This window comes from Anas acuta, chromosome 3, assembly GCF_963932015.1.
Source record: "Anas acuta chromosome 3, bAnaAcu1.1, whole genome shotgun sequence".
Classification (NCBI taxonomy): Eukaryota; Metazoa; Chordata; class Aves; order Anseriformes; family Anatidae; genus Anas; species Anas acuta.
This window is the reverse complement of record NC_088981.1, coordinates 37,340,704-37,362,156: the sequence shown is the minus strand read 5'-3', so window position 1 is coordinate 37,362,156 and position 21,453 is coordinate 37,340,704. Positions and strand designations below refer to the sequence as shown.

At 37.8% G+C, this 21,453-nt stretch overlaps 1 protein-coding gene and 1 long non-coding RNA gene across 3 annotated transcripts in view; one reads left to right on the top strand and one right to left on the bottom strand.

Annotated features, from left to right (window-relative positions):
* PRKCE (protein kinase C epsilon) overlaps nt 1-21,453 on the top strand; it is a 295,529-nt gene that overhangs the window by 233,607 nt on the left and 40,469 nt on the right. For both annotated transcript variants that reach the window (XM_068676665.1, XM_068676666.1), the window contains exon 11: nt 8,248-8,402. In XM_068676665.1, the coding sequence (XP_068532766.1) occupies nt 8,248-8,402 (155 nt within the window). The remainder of the gene's footprint in view (nt 1-8,247; nt 8,403-21,453) is intronic.
* Nucleotides 857-20,017, bottom strand: LOC137853854 (uncharacterized). The gene is made up of 3 exons (XR_011094774.1): nt 19,923-20,017; nt 4,716-4,804; nt 857-1,742 (listed from the first exon to the last, which is right to left on the bottom strand). It is a non-coding gene; the product is annotated as an uncharacterized lncRNA (long non-coding RNA).

Here is a 21,453-nt window from a genome sequence, read left to right as displayed (position 1 = left end):
TCACTTTGGACAGTTTTAGAATATTACTGGATTTGTCTTTGGGAAAATCATTAAACGATACTTCCTTTTTGAATGACAGTCCAGGTAAAATCTAATCAGCCCTCGATATTTTTTAAAGAGAATAGGAGATGCCTACATGTCCTGGCTATATTTTCCTGCTTTGAATTGTAAGTAGTAGTTTCCATAGTTCTATGGCCTATTGCCTGTGTGTAGTAGTTCCCCTGTACCCCATCCAGCCAGTTTATCTCAACATATATAGATTAGCTATATTTTCCTTTTTGAGTAGTGCTATGGGATGCATTAAGAGCATGAAAAACATGCTAAAACCCACATTCTGTTCTAGGATCAATTGATACTCCACAGGGAGGCAATATAAATCTTCCATGACAAGAGCAACATACCAGGCCTGCTTTATTAAGATTAGAGATCTCAGACAAACATCTTGCTTAAAAACCCCTTTCGAATGACTCATGTTATAGGTCAGCAAATGCTGCAATGCAAGTTTTTATAGTAATGCAGTGTAAAGGTTTTGAGAACCTCTGTACTGATTCTGAAAGCACTGTTTGGAAACTAGTCATTATATTCAATTTGTAGCTTTTTTTGGCCCTTTACATCGTTTGACATGATAGGGTGGAGAGTGTTTCAGGAGAATTATTTCACTGTCTCAAGGAGGGCCAGTCATCCTTGAAACTATTTTCCAAACTTCAAAAGTTTTTGTTTGTTTGCTTGTTTTTTATCCCACAGGCTCATCATTGACATGGTATCTGAGGTCTATATAGAGTAGAAATATTTCACGATCAGTTTATAAAATCAGAAAAAAAGAATCAGTTCTTTCCATAAGAAACAAAGGTGGAGAGCACTGAAGGGTTTCTCTGAAGGCAGTCTATAACTTGCAGCACAGCTAGGAATAGATATTTTGACTAAGGTAAGCACAAGAACTAATGCAAATAAGTTGCAGTAGTGAAAAGAGTTTCCAGTGGTATTTTCTCAAGTATTCAAGCAGCCTTACAATGGAGATCGAGGAGTCCTTATCAGTGGTGATTTTTAAGAGCTGGTCAGAGTACTTTTGGGAATTGATGCAATTTCTAGCTGACTGTGTTTTTCTGGCCTGTGAGGCAGAATAGGTTCAAGGAACACCTTTCAGTGCTGATGTCTTCTGCTGATGGGGGACTGCAAAGGGAACAGGACATTTCTGGCAAAGCAGGAGATCCTTCTGCAATGCAGTGTGGACAAGCCTACTTCCCCTCCAGCAGCGAAGACTTGCAGCTTCTGCTTCTAAGTCTTTCTGGGCCAAGTGGAGTCCAGTCAGCAGTGTCATTCAGCTTTGCAGTTTGATTGCTGGCCCACAGCACCCAGAGACAGCCTTGCAGCACTGGGGTTACTCCCTTAGCTTAGGTACAGCTGAATCTGCCTGCCAGCTATAGGATAAGCTAGATGACCTTGCAAGACTTCTCCATCCAATTTTGTGTGGCTCTCTGACCCTCCAGTCTATGCAGTCTATGTCTTGATTTTGAGGGCATCCTTTTTTCATGGGGGAAAAAAAAAGGGCAGGGATGCAAAAAAAAAAAAAAAAAAAAAAAAAAAAGCTTTCTATTTTTTTTAAGCGGAAGATGCAAATATCCCAGATTTGTAGTCCTTGTGAAGTTTAAGATAGCAGATCCTGTGTACAGGGCATTTATTCCACGAAATCTGGGATTCACAGAATTTGTTCCCATCTTATTTGGAACTCCATGAAAGCATTGCTGCAAAACAGGAAAAATATCACAATTAACCCTGAGAATAAACACTGAAGTCAGAGACAGATAACGTATCATAGTGTCTTGTTGAAGATTGTTACTTTAAACTTCAAAAGGGAATTAAATGCAGAGAGCTTCTTCTTGTTTTCTGTAATGTTATACCAGGTATTTCTCTTGTTTTTGTGTTTGTCGTTCCTAGTGCTGGGATTGTGGAAGATGAATCTACTGTTATGGTTGGTTTTCTGCTCAGGGTGTTGAAGGTTTTCATTTAGTTTTGCATACAGTGTGCCTGTGCAATTTCCATCAGAAGCAGGAAATGTTTATTCAAGTTCTGAGGGGTGGGACAGTTGCTGCAGTTTTAGGTAATTTTAAACAAACTGTTTGAGCATCCTGTTTAAATAGAGTTAAGTAATCACAGTTTTGTACTAGTTAGAAAAGAATTATGTACATGCATGATATGAATAAAATATCATCTTACACAGCATACCAATGATGTGACATATTTATCTGACTTCTTGTGCAATAAGAGTTATATCTTTGACTTTCGTTTTGGTAACAAGTTTACTGGCAAAACATATTCCATTATGTAACAGTAGTACTCTAACAGTACTCTATTAGAAAATAAACTATTTTGTATTTAAATTCACCTGGTTTTAGTACACATACTAATTTCCCTGATATTTTAGTACACATACTAATTTCCCTGATATTTCCAGCAACCTTTGGAGAAATCTAATTCAAATATGACTCTCTTAAATTAGGAGGGAAAAAGTGTATTCACACAAACAACTTAGTTTAGGGATCTAGTGAAAATCAGGAAGAAGTTGTTCCTACCCAATTGTATGAGAAACATAAAAGAAAGAAAAAATGGTATTTGGAGTAGGCTGATAAGGTTTATCAAGTGCACATTTTACTCAAGATGTATGTTTGATGCCTTTTCTAAATTCTGTACTTGTAAGCGTTGTGAGAGTTGAACTGAGAGACAAAAAACAGTAGTGAAAAGATTTATTCTCAGACTTGTAACGTAGATATACATCTCACATTTGAAACTGGAAGACGGATTGTGTGTGTTTTTTGTTGGTGGTGTGGGGTTTTTTGTTTGTTTGTGTTTTTTGTTTTTGTTTTGTTCTGTTTTTCTATTGGGTCCCCCAGCTGATAGGACTTGTTTGAAAGAAAAAAAAATGAGTTTGTACTGTTGAGATTGTGAAAAATTATTGTACTTGGCCTTATGGCTATCAACGCATTGTCTTTTAGCTACATTCTAATGTTAATGAGATTTTAATTGGAAAACAAACAAAGGACAGACAGGTTAATGGATAACAATTAAAAAAAAATCTTTGAAGGGCTACACAATAATTTATGTAAACACTACATCAAAGTCATTCCGTGTCTAAGCTTTCATACAGGGTTTACGTAGAAGCCAGTTCCTCAACAATGGTATTATTCTACATCTGAACAACTAATAGACTGTAGTGTCATCTGTTAAATCAAAATTGATTGGCAAGATTATCTGGTCTCACTAGTAGGAAGGCCTTAGTCATTAATCACAGCTCCACAGAAAGGAGCTGAATTGAGTCTGTTATGTCCTGAGAGTTTATTATTTTGGATGTTTCTGGAAATTATCCCACTTTTCCCAAGTGAAAACTTACGCATTATTCCAACATATATAAAAGGTAGAAGCTCTACTCAATGGAACTCATAACATCTGAAACCAAGTAAATATACAGTGGTGGCAGCAGGAGGATGGCACATAATATATAGGCAAATATTAACAAAATGTGTATAAATACAATCAGAGAAAGCAGCTCTGAAGAGGGTAATGGATAACAATCAGAATAAACAGTAGTGTGTTAGAAACATTTGCTGTAGAGCTGAAGGATGACTGTTTTGAATTCCAAGGAGGATGAAAAACAAAATTAGGGCACAAATGCATTAGTAGGATGAGAGAGAATATGAAATAAAATTTCTAGTTTAAGTGACAAGTGGGCTTCTTCTCCAGAGAGTGACTGCAACAAAGAACAGAGGAGGGGTTTCTTTTGAGCTCAGTTCTGACAACATAAAGCATGCAGAAGGATATCTCATTAATAAAGTCAAGAGGTGAGACTTGAATAATAGAGGTGTTAAGAGAAGCAGTCATACACTTTAATTTGGTAGTTGAAGCCACAGTCAGAAGATACTGTGAAAATACAGAGTAAGGTTGAACATTTTTTTACTTGACTTGTAGCCTGTTTACCCCGTGTCCCCTTTTAAAATCTCTTACCCATGCTCTCTGCTCTGTTTTTCTTTCCATTTATTTTTTTAAGTATTCTCATTCAACCATACCTTTTGAGAAACTCAAGGAAAAGCAGGTATGATTAAGGACTAAAATAAACTCTGTAAAAGAATCTAATTTCTTCAGAAAACATATTGGCTTACTTTGCAGTACTTTTGTGCTTTATAGATGCCAAGAGAGGATTAATCTATAATGTCTTTGTTTGTGATTTTTCCTTTTATTTCAGTTTATATAATTAAATAGTTCCCAGAACTCTTTACGTTTATTTTGTTCACCAAAACATGCTTCTCAAATGTTATGAAAATTAAGTCCAGAAATAATGCAGTCTAAATTGAACCCATTCCGTTTTTTCTTGGAACATGATCAAAAATAAAGTCATAACTTGTATCTCACTTTTAACTGAGTAAACATTATATTGTTCCTTAATGATGCATAATTCTTCAGGGTGTTCACACTATGTTCTCCCACTTAAATACCTGAATATATCCTGGTGATACACGTAGCAAGATGTATATAATATATATAATAAGGCATAATTCAGTTGTTTCACAACCACTGTTAGAGGATGAAATCCTGTCTTCATTGAACTCATAAAGGTCTTGGATCGCACTGTGTACATGCATACATTATGGCAGAAAGGATGTATTCAGAGTGATAGTAGCCTGGAGATGTGAGAATCAGAAGAAAAAAAAAAAAAAAGAACTTACCAATCTCAGCTAATATTCATAAAATATTCTCTCTCCTTTTGAATATTCTTTTTATGTAAATTTGCGTGCCAACTGACTGTGTCATTATCCTGACCAACAAACAAACAAAAAAGTAGCTTTAGGGAAGTTGCTTTTTATAAGGAGTGGTTATATTTCATTCAAAAAGATGTTATCTTCTAGCGTTGAAACACTGGCCTGCTGTGCATGTTGTACATCTCTTTTATTTACCCCATGTTAGTGCTTGAGAATTAGTATTTTCCTCCTCAAAAAATCAAACCCTTTCCCAGACTCATTACAGAGAATAGAACCGTCAAAGTTGTTTTGGTTTTGTGTTGGTTGGTTGGAAATAAGAATGTGTAGCAGAAAAAAAAAAATGCAACAGCATAGCAATATCAATCGTAGAGCTATGAATTGAAGTTTTACTAGGTATACTTTTGAAGAGATGGTCAACTAAGCTGCAGAATCTGAAAGGATAAGATCTCCTCACGTGAGAATGATAATGCATTGTAAGAAAGATGGGAAAAAGGAGAATGCATTGACCAGCTCTGGTAATGGAGCTGCTGCTAAATATTTGCTTAGACTGTTTAATGACAAGATATTCTGCTAAACAGTCCAGGTGTAATTTTCAGTTGGCTAAACTGGAAATTTACTGCAAAGGACTGAACCAAAATAAAGGAAATTGAAGTTTGAACTAATATATAAATTTTGATATTTAGAATCAGCAGTTACGTATTTGGTGAATGTCACAAAAAATGGCTTTGTCTGGCTAAAACATTGAAATATTAATATTAAAATTAATAAATATGTATTCTGATATAGTAGGAAGTGGCCCTCGTCTAAAAAGTTGTGCAAGCCAGCCTTTATATTTGTCCACTGCCACTGGCAGTTGGAAGAATGGTGGTATCACCACTGGGAGCAGCAGCTTCCAGCTTAGTGGCAAATTGAATTTCACCATTTGGGAGTCACAGCTGTAAAACATAGCACAATCTCTTTGCATCAGCATTGTTTCATACTTGTGATATATGTGCAGAAAAAGGGTAGCTACACAGGCCATGAGTATGGCTGCTCAGGGGAATGTGAATTGCAGCTTCCTTTTCCTGTTGTGCCCACTCACATAGACTGTTGACTTTGGAAAGGTTAAAACAGCAGTGTAAGAGGGTCCAATTTCAGCAAGCATTAGAAGTTACTTTAGCCAAATGTTAGTCAGACTCTCCCCAGCAGTCAGTCCAAATAGTTTTTGTGCTTGAAACAGCGCACTGTATCTTTCCATGTAAAATTGCAATGTGTTCCAAAGGGACACTTATACCAGAAGTACTCATTGGAGATGCTCTGTCACTAGTGCACTGATGAGGACCCTAAGGAAGGCCAATGCCTGCATCTTCTGCTTAGGGATGTTGTATCCTCTTATATTAGGCTGCAGTACCAATATAGCTAAAGTTTTGCCTTACTCTATTGCAAAACTGACTGCATTTTGTGTTATCCTTCAGTTCCAGCTTCTGAAATTATAAGATCATCTGAGAGCTATCAGATTTTCTTTTAAAAGCAGAGCTGTAATTCTCTCATGGGTACCAGAGAGGAATCAGACATCACACAAGGACCTGTATTTTTGCTTAAAGCGAGCAAAGATGGTGATCATTACACCCTACTAAAACATCAAGAGATTCACACCATGATTTTGAAAGTTTCATGTCAGTAATATAGAACATTGCAAAAAGAATAAGGACATGGCTCAAAAGCCATGCTCTTTTGAGTTTATGATACAACCAAAAGATTTGATGCAATTCTTTAGTAGGTTTTTCTTAATACGGAATGGTAAGAAAAATGTTGGAAAATGTGCCAGTACTGTTAGCAATGTTTTATCAAGAACGCCAGTCCACCTGGATTCTGAATTTGATCCAGTCTGCCACTTGTTTTGTTCCCAAGATATACAGATAAAGGCATGAGGGTTTTTTTTCCTGCATCCTCTTCTGTAATCAGCAAAAAGTCAGCAAAACATATCTAGTCTCCTCCAGGAAACAACCCTGATAAGTACAGCATCTAGGCACTTAATGAGCTGGATTAATGCATGTGCTTAAGTGTAAGCATATTTCTAAGTGCTATGCTTTGAATCTGAGCCCTAGAGTAGATGATTAAAGAGAAACAGCAAACATTTATGATTTCTGGGCTCTTCTCTATAAACTGTGTAATCTGCAGGCTTGGATTCACTGCTGGGAGGCTAATTAACTTCTGTCTTGTTGGATTTGTCTGTCCAAAGCAATGCAGCATCATCTCCTTTTCTTCAGTCCTGCACACCAGACACCACAAGCCAAAGCCAAACTGCAGTGTTACATGGAAGTTGGAGAGGGGCTCCTTTATCTGAAGTCCCATGTTTGCAGGCCTGTGTATTGTGTGGCTGGAGAAGGACATGTTTGTTTCCCATGAGCTAATGCAGAGCAAGCCGTGTGTGCTCAGATCCCTTCCCACATCACATGAGAATTATCTTTGCCTCTGTCTAAACTCTTGTGCATGGATGTAGATATTTAACAGTACGAAAATAAAGAATCTGAAGGTAGGCTTATGAAGCAAGGGCCAGCGGGAAAAGAGCTGAGGATTTAGGGCTGTTAGTACAGATTAGGGAAATCTGTGCAAATGAGTAAGAAACAGTTACAAAAAATTAGGATTTAAGTTATACCAAGTGGATGCATGTCGTTTCTTTGCTTATGCCTTCATCTGCATTGTCAGTTTAAATCGTAAAAGTTTTAAGATGCTGAGCACATATTTACTAGTGTTCTCATTTATGACTATTTTGCTGAATGCTTGAATTTTGAATTTATTTTTTTCTGAAACATGCCGAAAGGGGGGTGGTTACCCGAGAATCTCAGTTACTGTTTGCAAATAAAGTTAATTTTTGGTTCTCCATGGAGTAAGGCTTGAAAACTTGAACTTCAAAACGATAAGGATCAGAAGCAAATAAAGCAAAGTCGATGTATATTTTAATAGTGTAATTATATTCCAGTGTCTTATGAGATTATGAGGCAATTTAAAGTTATGAGTGTTTGGGATTGGCAGCACTGGTTTCTACAGCTTAACCGTTCTATTTCATTTTTGCATAATTTGGGAAAGATACTTTGGAGAAGTAATAAGGAACCTGAAATTTCCCCAGCAGCTCTTCATCAGTTGACAGAAATGACTCTCTCTTTATTATTACGGCTGAATTTAAAAAGAAGCAGCAGCATATAAGAGTCTCTGTTATTATGTAAAATTGCTTATAATTCCATATCTATATGTTTATGCATGGAGAGGTGTGTGTGTTTCTATTGCTTATGACTACATTTGGATTCTGTTCCCCTTTTCTCATTTCCCTTTGAGACGTTTGTCACATTTTCTTTAGGTTTGGGGGTTTTTGGTTGTCAGCTTTTCCTTTTCCAGAATTGCAGTGTCTGTTTCTTTCATTTCTTGACGCAAATGCTGCAGTCGCCTGAAGTGTAGCTTCAAGCAGTCCTTTGTGTGACTAAAAGAAATTAGCTAAATAGCACTGTTTAATTAATTTCAGGACCGCCTCTTTTTCGTCATGGAATATGTAAATGGAGGAGACCTAATGTTTCAAATCCAGCGCTCACGCAAATTTGACGAACCTCGATCCCGCTTTTATGCAGCAGAGGTCACATCAGCACTCATGTTTCTTCACCAACATGGCGTCATCTACAGGTACTTTTTTGATCAAAAATAAAGTATTCCTGAGGCTTGGGGCTGGTTTTGGCTGTAATCCTCTGTCTCTTAGCAACCAGATTTAGATTAGTTGTTTGTTCCAATTTGCTTACATAGAACTTTTTTGGCTGTTTATCATGGAGAATGTTAACATTTGAATAGCCTCTGCAGCAGTCGCCAGCTGTGTGTGCCAGTTTTGTATTATAGTACAAATAAAGCGTTTTTGAAAAAGCTTGGCACATTGTGACCCAGAGGTGACCTTTCTGCAGATCAGCGCAATCTCTTCACTTTCCTCTCTGTGCCATAGATTTCCTCTCGTTTTCTAACTCCCTGCCACTTCCTGAGTTTGTTTGTCCTAGTTGTCTCCACTCTGATACAATCAGGATAGTAGTTTGCAGTGCTGTACTTATGCCCCTTCCTCTTGACTGTTTGGGTGAAGTCTTAGTCATCATCAGGAAGTGGCTCTTTGCAGACAATTTTGATTTGCTTGCCAGTTACCCACATCTATTTGAGCCCCCACCCCTGTAAATCTCAAATCTTGAACACACATGCACAAACACAAAAACATGCATATAGTTGCCGTGTTATGAAGAATGAGCTTAGGGACAGGCATTTATTATTTAAAATAAGGAATCATTTTGAAAACTCACCCTTATGTCAATGCCTTTAGTAAGTCCTTTATCTTGACATTTTGCCCTTCAGTTTTATTTTGTTTGCTTTTAGCAACCTGTCATTGCTTGAGATAAATTCAGGCTTTCACAAGCAGTGTGGTTTATAGTTTTTGCAATAGAAGTCTGTCCTGACTAGTAAATAAATTCTCAGTTCTAACTGTTTTTGTATTCATACCCTTTTCCAGATTATCAGTTTTCATTTGAGGTAGGACAGACAGTCTTGGATCTCATCAAGATGAGGATGTTGAAAATGTCACATCCCTAGACTCATTTTAAGGCTGCTCTCAAGAGTATTAGAAATTGAAAGAAGTGAATTTTAAATGTTTAGTAACCAGGACTGAGCAGCAGCTTCCATCAGAGGCCATTGGCTTTCCCACCAACTGGGATGAAACTTCCCAGAAAATGGGTCTTTCCAGAGACATCACAAATAACAGGAGATTGCATCTTTTGAGGAAAATAGTTATCACTGTCAAAACAGTCTCAGTCAAAAATCCAGTTTCCTTTAGAAAACTTTTTGCTAGCTGTTCTTTGCCATCTGTTATTAACACTACTATGATGTTTGCATACTGGGTTGGAATTTCTCTTTCACCACTTTGCCTAGGTTTATTTAAAGTGCTGAAGATCCAACACATTTATTTCTTTCGCTGCCCATAGCACATTTCCTACTCCATCTCTGCATTTATTTTCAAAGCTATATATTTGTACATTAGGAACATGGCAATTTCAAAATTATGTGAGTATCCATTACAAGGGAACAGACAGGTCTGATGCTTTAAAAAGTGAAGGATTTGGATGATTTGTTTCCATACAAAGACTTGAGTTTATTTCCTCTTCCTGAAAGCTGGAATTTAGACTCTTTGTAAACAGCGGTCAGTTTAGTGATTTCTCTGAAGCAGCAAGAAAGAAAATCCAAATTGGTAAAATTACCTTCCAACTTCTTTAAATGAAAATACATTCATTTTCCTTCTTTCCTCCTCTCCCTTCCCTCCTCCTGTCCTTTAACACACATCCCCATTTCTCATTCTCTTTTCTCTCTCCAATTCTCCGTGTCTTCTGTGTAGCTTCTGCTGTGTTGGCTCCTCGCTGCTTTGAATCACTTTGTGTGCATATGTTCTTCCTACAGCTTTTTATCATGGTCAAAATATTTCAATCCCAAGATAAATGTCATTATGATGAAACAGTGCTTTGCAATTTAAACTTTGCAAGGTGCTCTCAACTTCTGATTCAGAGCAATGCTGACATGTCTTTGGCATGCTACAGTAAAACACTAACATTGTAAGTGGCACGTTATATTAGGTGTAGTCAGAAGAGGTAAAAGAAGAGGAATAGCATGGGTTGTAGGACAAAAGTAGTAACTAAACAAACAGTAACAGGAACAACATTAGCAATACACCTTGTTGTATTCTGCTTTGACACAGTCTTTTAGATGTGGACATAATTAAGTCCGTAACAATAGGTCATTTTCTCAGCCGGGAGGCTCAAAGAGCTTCAACAATACATAAAATCTATAATCCATTTACTCCATAAAATACAAGTAGAAGGAAGAAGCTAGAGATTATCTGGAAAAAAAAAAAATCATATAAAAATGTCACAATTCATTCATAGTGTGCCAGGCCCTAGGAGAATGTATCTGTTGATATGTTTTAGAATAGTTGTCCTGCACAGAACAGTTTCAGAATGGTTATTCAGAACCCGATTGCCTCATTTATTACAATATTAATTATGCATTGGGATCAAGTCATTCCTTCACATCTCCAAAGCTCTTATTAGCTGCCAAGCAAGGAGAGGAAAGGAAAAATGAGAAACATAGACAGAGAGAGAGACACTATGCTTTTGAATAACTACTAGTCATAACCACCTAACCTGCCTTCAGATATTTTAATAAAGAATACTTGTCTTCTGTGTAATTATATTTCTAGAAAAAACATTGTGGTATGAAATTAATGGTTATTCTCCAAAGTGGGAAATGGTGCTTGTGTGGGCAATACTTCAAGGAAAGAGGGGAATATATAAATAAACTAAGATGTTTGATGGAAATGCAGGTTTCAAAATAGCTGCTATAGCTTCTGATCTTTTTTCAGCCATGTATGTGGAAGTATTTGTTTGGAACTAAACACAGTTATATTTTTGGAAGTAAATAACTAGCTTTAGCTTGTGCTTTGGCTTGTTGGCTAGATTTTTAGAAAGTGCTATGATGATACAGAATGCTCATCTTTTTTAATAACTAGTTTATCCTCATTTCCCCTGAAGTTCAAAGAGAACGCTAGCTCCCTGTTTGGCAATAGAAATTATTCTGTAAGTTCACATCTTAGCAACTGGCACAGCCGTTCCCAGGCTTATCCAATTATCTGTGTGCTCACTGGAGTTATGTGCCTTCCTTTTGTTTATGGAGTTTTTATTGGAAATAAAGATGAAGCTCATAATTTTTATAAATAAAGATTCTGTTGTTCCTAAATTCATCCTGTATGATAGACAAACTTTAGGATTATTTTCAGTGTGGCCTTTTTGAGGGTATAATGTTACTCTCGTTGTGTCAAAAACGCTTTAGCAACTTAAGGAAAATATTTGCATTATCCTGCCACCTTCCCTCTCATCTGGCATGCAACTATTCAGGCACATGTCAAGTTGGGGCCTGATAATACAAGTAGAGTCAATCAGAAACTACAGAAATTTCAATAGCTGTTTCTGGCAGTTGTTGCTGTTCATGTTATGCAACTGCACCACTTTGAAAAAACTTATCCAAGCTTTAGGTATTAAGGGCTAGACTGCATCTCATTTTGCTTGCGAGCTGAACTGGACTTTGAACTCAGTGTTGAAAGGCTGAGGACTATGTTCGCTGTCACCTGTCTCTGGAATCTGGTGTCATCATCAGCTTCATGTGTCTTCTCATATGCGGAAGATGCACCAAACTGGGTGTTAAGAAACAGTGAGTTCCATATTTCCTCTTCTACTGACTCTATACTGCATCACTGTGCACTTTCCATAGACATGTAAATGTTACATGTTCTCATTTAACCTACACGAGCTGGGCCGAGTACAGGAATTCCTGAGTGGGTATCTCTGGCTCTCACTGTAGTTCAAGTGAGGTGACACAAGCGACCCTTTCTGGCCTGAAATACGTTAAAGAACTGATGTCTCCCCAGGTGAGGACATCCGTATGAGAATGGGGTGCCACCTCATGAACATGCAAACCAGTGTCCCTTGTTAATGTTTGGTTTAGGGAATAACAGTGTGAGCTACAAATCTTGTTTCAGTGAAGACATGAGGGGCCAAGAGCTGCATGTCGTGGTGGTCTTTATCACGTTCCAAGACTATCCGAGTAATTAAATGGGATGTTCTCTCCAAAACACTGAAGAAGGAAACTGAACGTACACAATTCCCATTTATCTGAGAGGATGAAAAATAGTGTCACCTGCTTTGGGTTAACTCATCCTTTTTTGGTTTTGAATGTAAGGTCTGTGAGAAGACTTTGCCTTCAAATTGTCCAGCACCTGGTCACAGCGGAGCCCTTTTTCATAACTTTGGGTTATCATGTTGCTCAGTAACATGAAGTACCAACCCAGCCTGTAACTTGCTGCAGCCTTCTGAGGCTCTGTGCACTCTGTAATTAGTATGTCGGTTGTCATGAAGGCTATATTAACACTGAATTGAGGAGGATGTGAATATAAGTATGCTGATGCCAATCCTTGAATGCCTCCAGGCGTTTTTCTTACACAAATACCCCAAAAACTTGTTTGAACACTAACTGAATTTTTCCTTGGATGATCAGTTTTCCTGGCATTCCCATTTATCAAGGCAATGCACACCAATGTTTTAGCAAGAAGAGCCATCTAAAATTGAAAGCACTTTTATTAGTGTGTTTTTACGTGAAATAAGAATATTTAGAAAGTCTGACTTCAGTGGTGGTTGTATGATTCAGTGCAACCTTGGCAGAGTAATGAGGAGTTATATTTACACTGATGAAAATGCTGCATGGTCAGTGGTTAACACGTTAAAAGTCATCATTCTCCCAAGTTACCTCACCATGTTATTTCTGAATAGTAGTAACCAAATAAAATTCCCTTCCCCCACTTTCTTTGGCCGTTTAAAACACAAAGCTCAAACTTGGAGGCACTTAGGCAGCGTGTTGGTTTAAGTGTGTTTGTAACTATGTAAAGATTATCTTATTGCTAATCTAAACAATTAAAGTTTAAATTGCTGCTTGAGCTATGGCTCATGAAGGAGGGCAAGAAACACCACGTACCTCATATAGCATATATAGACCTAAGCCCAGGAATATCCTGCGCTCTACCCCTTTCCCTCGTAAACTGCCCGTTACAGGAGTCTGCTACAGAGAAGGCACAGTCTGCTTCTGGCTCCAGTGAGCAACAACCTATTTCCATCACCCTCGGTAAAGGCAGGAAGCAAGGCGTGAATTGTGCGGCTGTGTGTGTGTGCGGCTGAGTCCCAGTGCACCTGGGGACAGTTGCCGAAGCCGTGCCACCGGCCCAGAGCTCCTGGCAGGATTTGCACCCCGGCTACATGTGTGCTCTGCTCTGCACGGTCTAGTTTCCCAAACCGGGTGTGAGCTCTGATGGGATTTTATTCAGTGGCCTCCTGCCCTTTTTGCACATTTTCTTGCTGTGTCTAGGCAGGCCAGCGGTCGTGAAAGGCATAAATAAGCAGGATGTCTTCCCGCAGGAAAAGGCAGTGGGCTGGGGTGGAGAGGAGCCGGGCCGAGGGAGATGTGAAGCAGGAAGAAGGGTTGGTTCCCAGGCTTCTGGCATTCGGACCAAGGGAGTCCACCCTGCCATCTGCCTAGCTTCTGCATTGTGCTAAAGGCTGCTGTCATATAGGAGCGCCTTTGACAAGGTTTCCAGCTGTGGAAGGACGAGTAAAGACTGTGGGAATAGGATATGAACCCCATGGTCTTGCCAGCAGTAAAATGCTTTCTAAATTTCTCCTGGTTTTGGAACATAAGAAAGTCCTTAGTTGGCTCTCACGTAGGAGTTGGGTCTGAGAGACACAGTGCTGGGCAGTTAATATTTAGAAGGCCAGAGCAGCAACATTGACCTCATCTGGGGAAAGACAAGGTACTTCCAGGGGGAGTTCCCAGTAGCAAGGTCAGCATTGTTTTTTCGCTTCTTGTTTATTTGGTGCAAGATTTTCTTGTTTAATGACCGTTTGTATAGTGCTGTATTGTGTAAATAAAGCTATGACCTTTACCTTCTGATAACAGTATAGGAGTGAGTTAATGTTAAATGAGAGAGGGCAGGGAGTGGGAATCTGCCCGGGTTAATGCCAAGTTTACATTCCTGTGAGGGCAGCCATGTTCCGGTACGCTCAGTAGAAAGGGCGACAGCACTTCTGAGCAGATAATAGCAGCAAAATGCTATAGATCATATTTATATTTACTTCTAGATGAATATCAGTGATTTTAGATGATTGATGTCCATCCTTTATTTTTATAACAGGAAAAAATGTGTTATCTTTCTGTATTTGATAAGAAGATTTTAACTGAGAGAAGACTATACAAAATAAAAATCCAAAGGAGTTACAGCACATGTAAAATTGAAATTTACTGACATAAGGCAATCCCTGCAGCTTTCCTAAAAAACTGAGGCATTGCTTTGTTTCTACAGAATCGTGTACACCAGTTCCAAACAAAGTCACATTCTTCAAACAATTTTCTAACAGAAGAAAAATAATGTTTTTTGTTTCTCATTGCATTAAAACTCTGAAGGTCCCTCCTAAATGTGATTCTGTCAAAAGACAAAAGTTTGAACTGGATTTTGCTGTGCCCTTCAATCAAGTCTGTCTTCATGCAATGGAAAATATTTCTATAACCCAGTTCTAGTGATGTTGAAACTATGTCACGTTAAGGGTGAGGCTTTGCCTTTTTGCATGCTATCGAATGCATCTGCCAAAGTCTCTCAGTAATACAGAGAAGGGCACAGCAAACATGGTTCTAAGGTGACAGGCATTTCACAAAGTTTTTGTCATGATCTTAAGATGCAACAGAAAAGTTGGAGAGTACTGCAGTGTGTTAGATGAAAACATGCAAGGAATTCTATTTGGTGTTTTAAAAATGATATTAGAAATACTAAACCTTTAAAAATTGGATGATACACTTGAATATAGACATTTACATACAACTTTTTGTATGTAAATACCAGAACCTTGCTACTTTTGCCTCAAGATTTACGTTTATTCTCTTTGCCCACTTTATCCCCTGCTTTAACTCCCTCCTTTTTGTAAAAAGGCTTATCAGTTAGACACTGCTCCAGCAAACATTTCTGCCTGCAGATCACTGTCCTCATAGGCTGATTTCCATTTGGTGAGATTATTCACACTTACATAGTGCACAGCTTCCTGGATGGCTTGGGACCCTTCACCTGAATTTTCATGTTGCAAATGTGCTTATTTTAAAATAAACTCTTTATTATTAAAAAACATACGTTATTTTGATTACCTCTGCAAAAGTATATGGAAAATAAAAATTTAGCCAATCTGAAAGGTAAAGTAACTGATTTATCATTTGAAACTTTTGAAAACTTTAAAAAGGCCCATTTAGCTGACCACTTGTACTCTTACATAAGAAATAAGAAATAATAACGCTTGCCAGGAGATTAACTAAAATGTACTAATGAGGTAAAACAGCGAAAATGCAGCCAGTAAGAAACCCAGCATTTTGGGGAATATTTCAAAGTCTTTACTGCTACTAGAATAAACAGTACTGGGATTACATCAGAAGGACCTTGGACAGACTAGGTGCAGTCTAACCGGGGGAATCAGAAAGTGGAACAAAATGGGTCAGGTGGTCATTATTGTGCTGAAAATGACCTGAAAGGCAAAGAGTGACAAATGGTAAAGATGGTAAAGAGTCGCTTAGCATATCTTCTTCTATCAAAACTGATGCCTGCCCTGTCCTTTACTGTCAGTGTTTCCAAACAGGCAGCTGCCCAGAGCAGCAGACAGTGGCAAAGGTGCGTTGTCTTCAGTGATAGAAAGAGATCCTGCTGCTGTCAGAGTTTCAATTAAGCATCACTACCTGAGCTGCACTGACTCAGTAGGGATTGATGATCGCCTGGGTGTATCTGCACCGATACATGCAGGGACAGATGGTGCCAGGCATAGCCACTCTCCTGCCACTGCTGAACTGAATTTCACTCACCTTTACTGGCTTTTTTTTTTCTTCTGAGTTTTGAACTCAGAATGGTTAATAACGTTTTTGAATGAAGGCATAATATGGTTGTTTTTCATGTAGATTTTACTTTACATTACAGAGAAGGCCTTTAGAAGACGGGAAAATAAAACACAGCATAGCAAAACAAATGTAAAGATTAACAACAGATCTTCACGACCCTGGTAACTGAAAAATAAGATGACTGCTTATGTTGGTGGTATAATGTTTTGGATTTAAAAAACAAATTGGTAATATTCAGTGTGTGAGGAGAAGCCCAGACATCACTTCTCCTTCCAGTATAGTCAACAGATGTACTGCTTTTTGCCTTCTTTATAGTAGTCAGTCTTGTAAAATAGCAAAGAGAGAAAATATAGAGAGGAGGCCAGCAATAATGCCAATGCTTACATAGATGTACCTTTTCCTCCAGGCTTTCATTTACTCCTGATGACGTATGGCACTGTCAGAAAATACAGTTCTTCAAAATACATCAAATGTAAATAGCACATGCAGTTATGTATGTTTTTTAATGTTGATTTGAGAGTGGAAGTTGTAAAAATATCCCTCATGAAGTATTCCAGTCTTAGGGCATGTGATTGCCCCTCAGAGAGGAGGAAAGGGTGGGATGGATTCAACAGCAGGTAGCCAATAGAGCAGCTAGTGTGGATGCACCTTGGCATGAAACTGAATAGTAATGAAGCAATACCCTAAAAAAAAAAAAAAAAAAAAAGGAAGAAAGCTAGGTGACTAATAACCTGAATTGAGATGTCACATGGTCAAAAATTGGAATATTAAGGATAAAATTAAGTAGTAACAAGTAAACACTATAGCACTTCAGCAGGTATTTACTTGATTTATTATAGGGTTTCCAAGGGAGATTCTACGGTCTACTAGCAGCCGTTTAAAAAAATGCCTAAATATATTCTAACAAACACAAATAATGAGTCAGATGGAATTGCTATGGTCAATTAAGTGGGTAATGGATATTTAAAAGCTTCCAAACATCAATAAATCTGAAACAGCTCTAAAGGAGTACTTGTAGAACAAAAATAATATGCACTTAAGAAACTGCTTGAGTACATATTTGCCTAAAGTTAACCACCAGTAAGAGGACAGCAAGTGTTTATGGTACTGTATACTGAGGGCATAAAAAGGTGTACCAAATGTGTGCCAGTTCATTTGTTGATAATTTGTAATAAATCCAAAGGGGACAGTGCAGTTTATTATGCTACTTAAATATTATCAAGAGGACCTGATTCTCATTTATGTGAAAATCTTTAAACACCTGATAGAATAAAAGAATCCTGAGACTGTGAAGTGGGGTAGCAGACAGCAGCTCATCAGTGTACCCCTTGGTACAAAGTTGAATGCTGTCCTTTGTCAGCTGCCACAAGATCGTAATATGTGGTACACTTTCACATGCAGTAGGACAAAAGTTTTGGTTTTCTGTGGATGATCCAAGACAAAAAAGATTTAGCTAAGACCCTCAAAACACCTGTAGATTGGGTAAAAGTTGTTCTGTGCATGAACAGAATGGTCTGAAGAAATTTTGAAACAGCATCCTGGAAATTCTCTATGCAGTGACAACAAGAACAGCAAAAAAAATATTAACTGATATTAGTTAGCTAGAACTTAAAAATCCATAAATCAGTGACAAATCTGGTATAAGCGGTTACCGCTACTGGCTTTTCTCCTCTGGCTCAGCAGTGGGTGCTGTTAGGCCAAGATAACATTGTTGTAAACACAATCTGAGGGATATTTAAGCTAAAATCCCCAAAACCTTCCATAGAAAATGTATTTTATTTTTTATGCATCTTATTTATAAAATCCATTTTTAAAATGTCATACACTTATGTTCACCTACTTACAGCAGTGGTAGCATGGGAGTATAAAAGTAAGTGGAAGGGATGATGCTTGGGCAAGAGTGGGTAGTAATGGGCTGAATTGTGTCACCGTTGTCACAGTACCTCATCTAACCACATTTGAAGTTAGAATCTGGGTCGATAACTATACCATAGTGCCCGTTAATGTTTCATTTGCATTACTATCAAGTCTTAACACAATGCTTCAAATTGCCCAGAAAAACGCTAAACTAATTTCCACGTTTGCTTCACAGTTGGCCAGTGTTGAGTTTAATTCATCACGTGTATGTCTTTGTGATATGGCACGACTTCTGCAACTTCCCTCCCATTTTGTCTTAAAATGTGTTTTGTTATCTTTCTCAGAGATTTGTTTGCTTGTGCATTTTTATTTGGAATTCAGAATGTGATAATAATAAAAATGTGATTAATGTGATTATGGATCGATGTGGATGTACAGAGGCTTCTATCTAGTGTATAAAAGACTGTTTCTTTAAAACTCAAGATTCTCATTTACAGTAAAAGCTTTTTATGACACCAGAAAAGCAATGCAACTTTACATTGGAATTAAATTGTACTCGGTGTGCTCAGTTTAAGGCTGTCGGAAGGATGCAAAAAAACTTTATTGAACATTATAATTTAATGAAACTTTATGTTACATAGTTTGTAGGCTGAGTAATTAGGTTTCTTTCTAGTCTTGGCCCACATAAATATCTGGGAGTTTTATAGGATAATTTCTGGTCTTGTCAGAGTACTGAGTCTGGTTAGCAGGTCTCAGAAGTATTATTGTATTGGTGAGGCACACAGAAGTTTGGAAGATAGTTCCTCAGGCTCAAATTCAGCTTTTTTTAATGTGAAGAAATTGTCTAAGAATAGCTTGCTTTGGTGAATAATTTACATGATAGTCCTTCTGAAGTCAGTATTTACATGCAATGACTACTCAGTAAGTACCAAATGTTAGGGAATAAAATCGTGTTTCAGTCTCAATATTATATTTAGAATTACTTGTCTCTATTTTCATTTGGACTGCTGTGCAGCCTGTCTGTCTGTAGCCTCTGTCTTTACAACTGAAGGCAAATTGGTGTAGCGCTGTTTGCTAACCTTGACATAGGAAATTTACAGGTTATTCACTTTTACCAAAGTAATGACATGCTATTTTTCATGTGAGTAACCCACATGACTCATCTTTCCATAGCATTCCTATTAATTAAAAGCAGTGGAGTGTTCTGTATGAGTAGATTTTTAGTGCTGATATTATACCATTGGCACTACAGCCAAAGAAGTCCTCCAAGAGTGTCTTCTGGAGGAGATGGGGGGAGCTACAGGTGCTGCATTGGAAATAATGATGGAGCTGAAGCTTCCTGCACAGATTCCCTAGGAGTGTTTTTACAGCTTTCTCTCAGAGGTCAGGTGGGGGGAGTAGTTTGATTTTGGTACTCAATTGTAGTTTGAAAAGTGTATCTTATAAAATAGAGCTGCTCTGTATTAAGTATACAACCCTTTTTATTTATGGATGGAAGCAAAGTTTAGAATTGGAACCATCAGTGCAAATCACAAGCTTCTGTGACCTTTGTCTGGAAGCAGCATTAGGGCTTATTTTATGTATAGATCAACTCAGAAGGGCAAGTGTATGCTATCTTTTCAGACACAATCGTAATACTTCACACACATATAATAAAGATTCTTCTTAGTTTTGCCAGAATCCCTCTACTGCATTAATCTTGTATCAAACATACTAGATAATTAGCTACACAGAATTTTGAAAGACAAATATATCTGTATAACGGAACTCTTTTAGATGATTAAAAATAAAATAGATTTAACTCACTGTTTTTACAAGAATTTCTGTAGAAATCTGTTAAACTTCTGTTGTCTGCTGCTGGTTTGATCCTTGATAAATACAGCAGGATTAGGAAAGGTTTTAAATTAAGAGCCTACATACCCTTCCCAAGTTCAGACCACGTGGTTGTGTCAAAAGATGTTTAGGCATGTGAACTATGCTACTGAAATCAGAATAGAAGCAGAAATTATTAAAATCTTTCTCCTAGTGATTCCATATAAGTAAACATTTTGTTGGAAGCAACATTCTTGCTGAGTTACATCATTTCATTTATGCTATATAACTTATTTAGTCCATTCTGCATAATACTACATGCACTACACTGTGGAAAGGCTTTCCATAAAAAGACCCAAGAGGCTGAACTGAGACCAAAGTGAGGCTGGAAAAAAGCAGTGTCTGTACAAAAGTTCACTGCAGAGGGGTGGTTTTTTTTTCTGACTAGGAAAGCATTCTTCTCCATGGAAACATGATATGGAGCTTTAACAGGAGTCTGCTTACTGCTAGGACCTGTGTTTGTTCCACCCTAAGGGCACCCTTGGGAGCACAGGGTAGAGAATTCTGATAAATTTGTTTCTTTTATAAAAAGAAACACTGTGTGTAAAATCCTTCAGCAACCCTTTTCCTTTATGCTTTCAGTCCACCATAAAATTGTGAAGGGCCATGGCTAGTACAGAAACGGAGCTGTAATGTCAGCTCATGCTGGCGTATTAATGGCTTGCATAGGATAGCCTGTGTTATTTGGCCGTTTTATTGTATGCCCAGTGTTGTGGATGCCAGACTGATTTTTTTATTTTTTTATTTTTTGGAAACATCTTTGTAAGTCTACAGAGTGTATGAAGGTTACTCAAAAAAATGAAAGAAAATGAAGATCAGTTCTAGTTATAATGTTGGCTCCCAGTATTGCCACAATTTCATTTTTTCCCCTGAATCTGGTGGCTATTCTGTCTCATCCTTATAGAAGCAAAAAATAAGCATTTTTGAGGAAGTATAAAATTTGTGCTACCTTTTTAACAAGTGGATTCTGGTATTTTAATAGTTCTTCATCTTTACTATGTCTTCTCTTCTTTGAGTATGTTGAAGGTCTGGTCCCATGGCTGAAAAATGGGGATCTTTGTGAGTCTCATTACTTTTCTTTTGATAAATAGCCCCAGCTGAATTTTAAAAGAGGAACTTCAAAGCTTTGAAGCTAGAAAAGGGATGGAGTGCAGGAGACAACAGGTCTTAAGGAGAGCTTTGGAGGCCATCTGTTAGCACTAAGTGGCCTTGATTTTGTTCATCTATGTTTGGTAGGTAGATAATAAGGCTGCATGAGTCAATTTTCAGTCTTATCACAATGCTCAGGCAAGTTGATGTTCTCCTTTCTGCAACTGAACTGGACTAAAGCATGAGGCTGTCTTGGTAGCTGCTGGGAAAACATGACAATCTTCTCCCTTCTCTGTTGAGTCAACAATATACTTGGAACTGGTCATTTCTGAGAGAGATGTCGACACAGATGTTGGCATCTGTGTTACATTAAGAA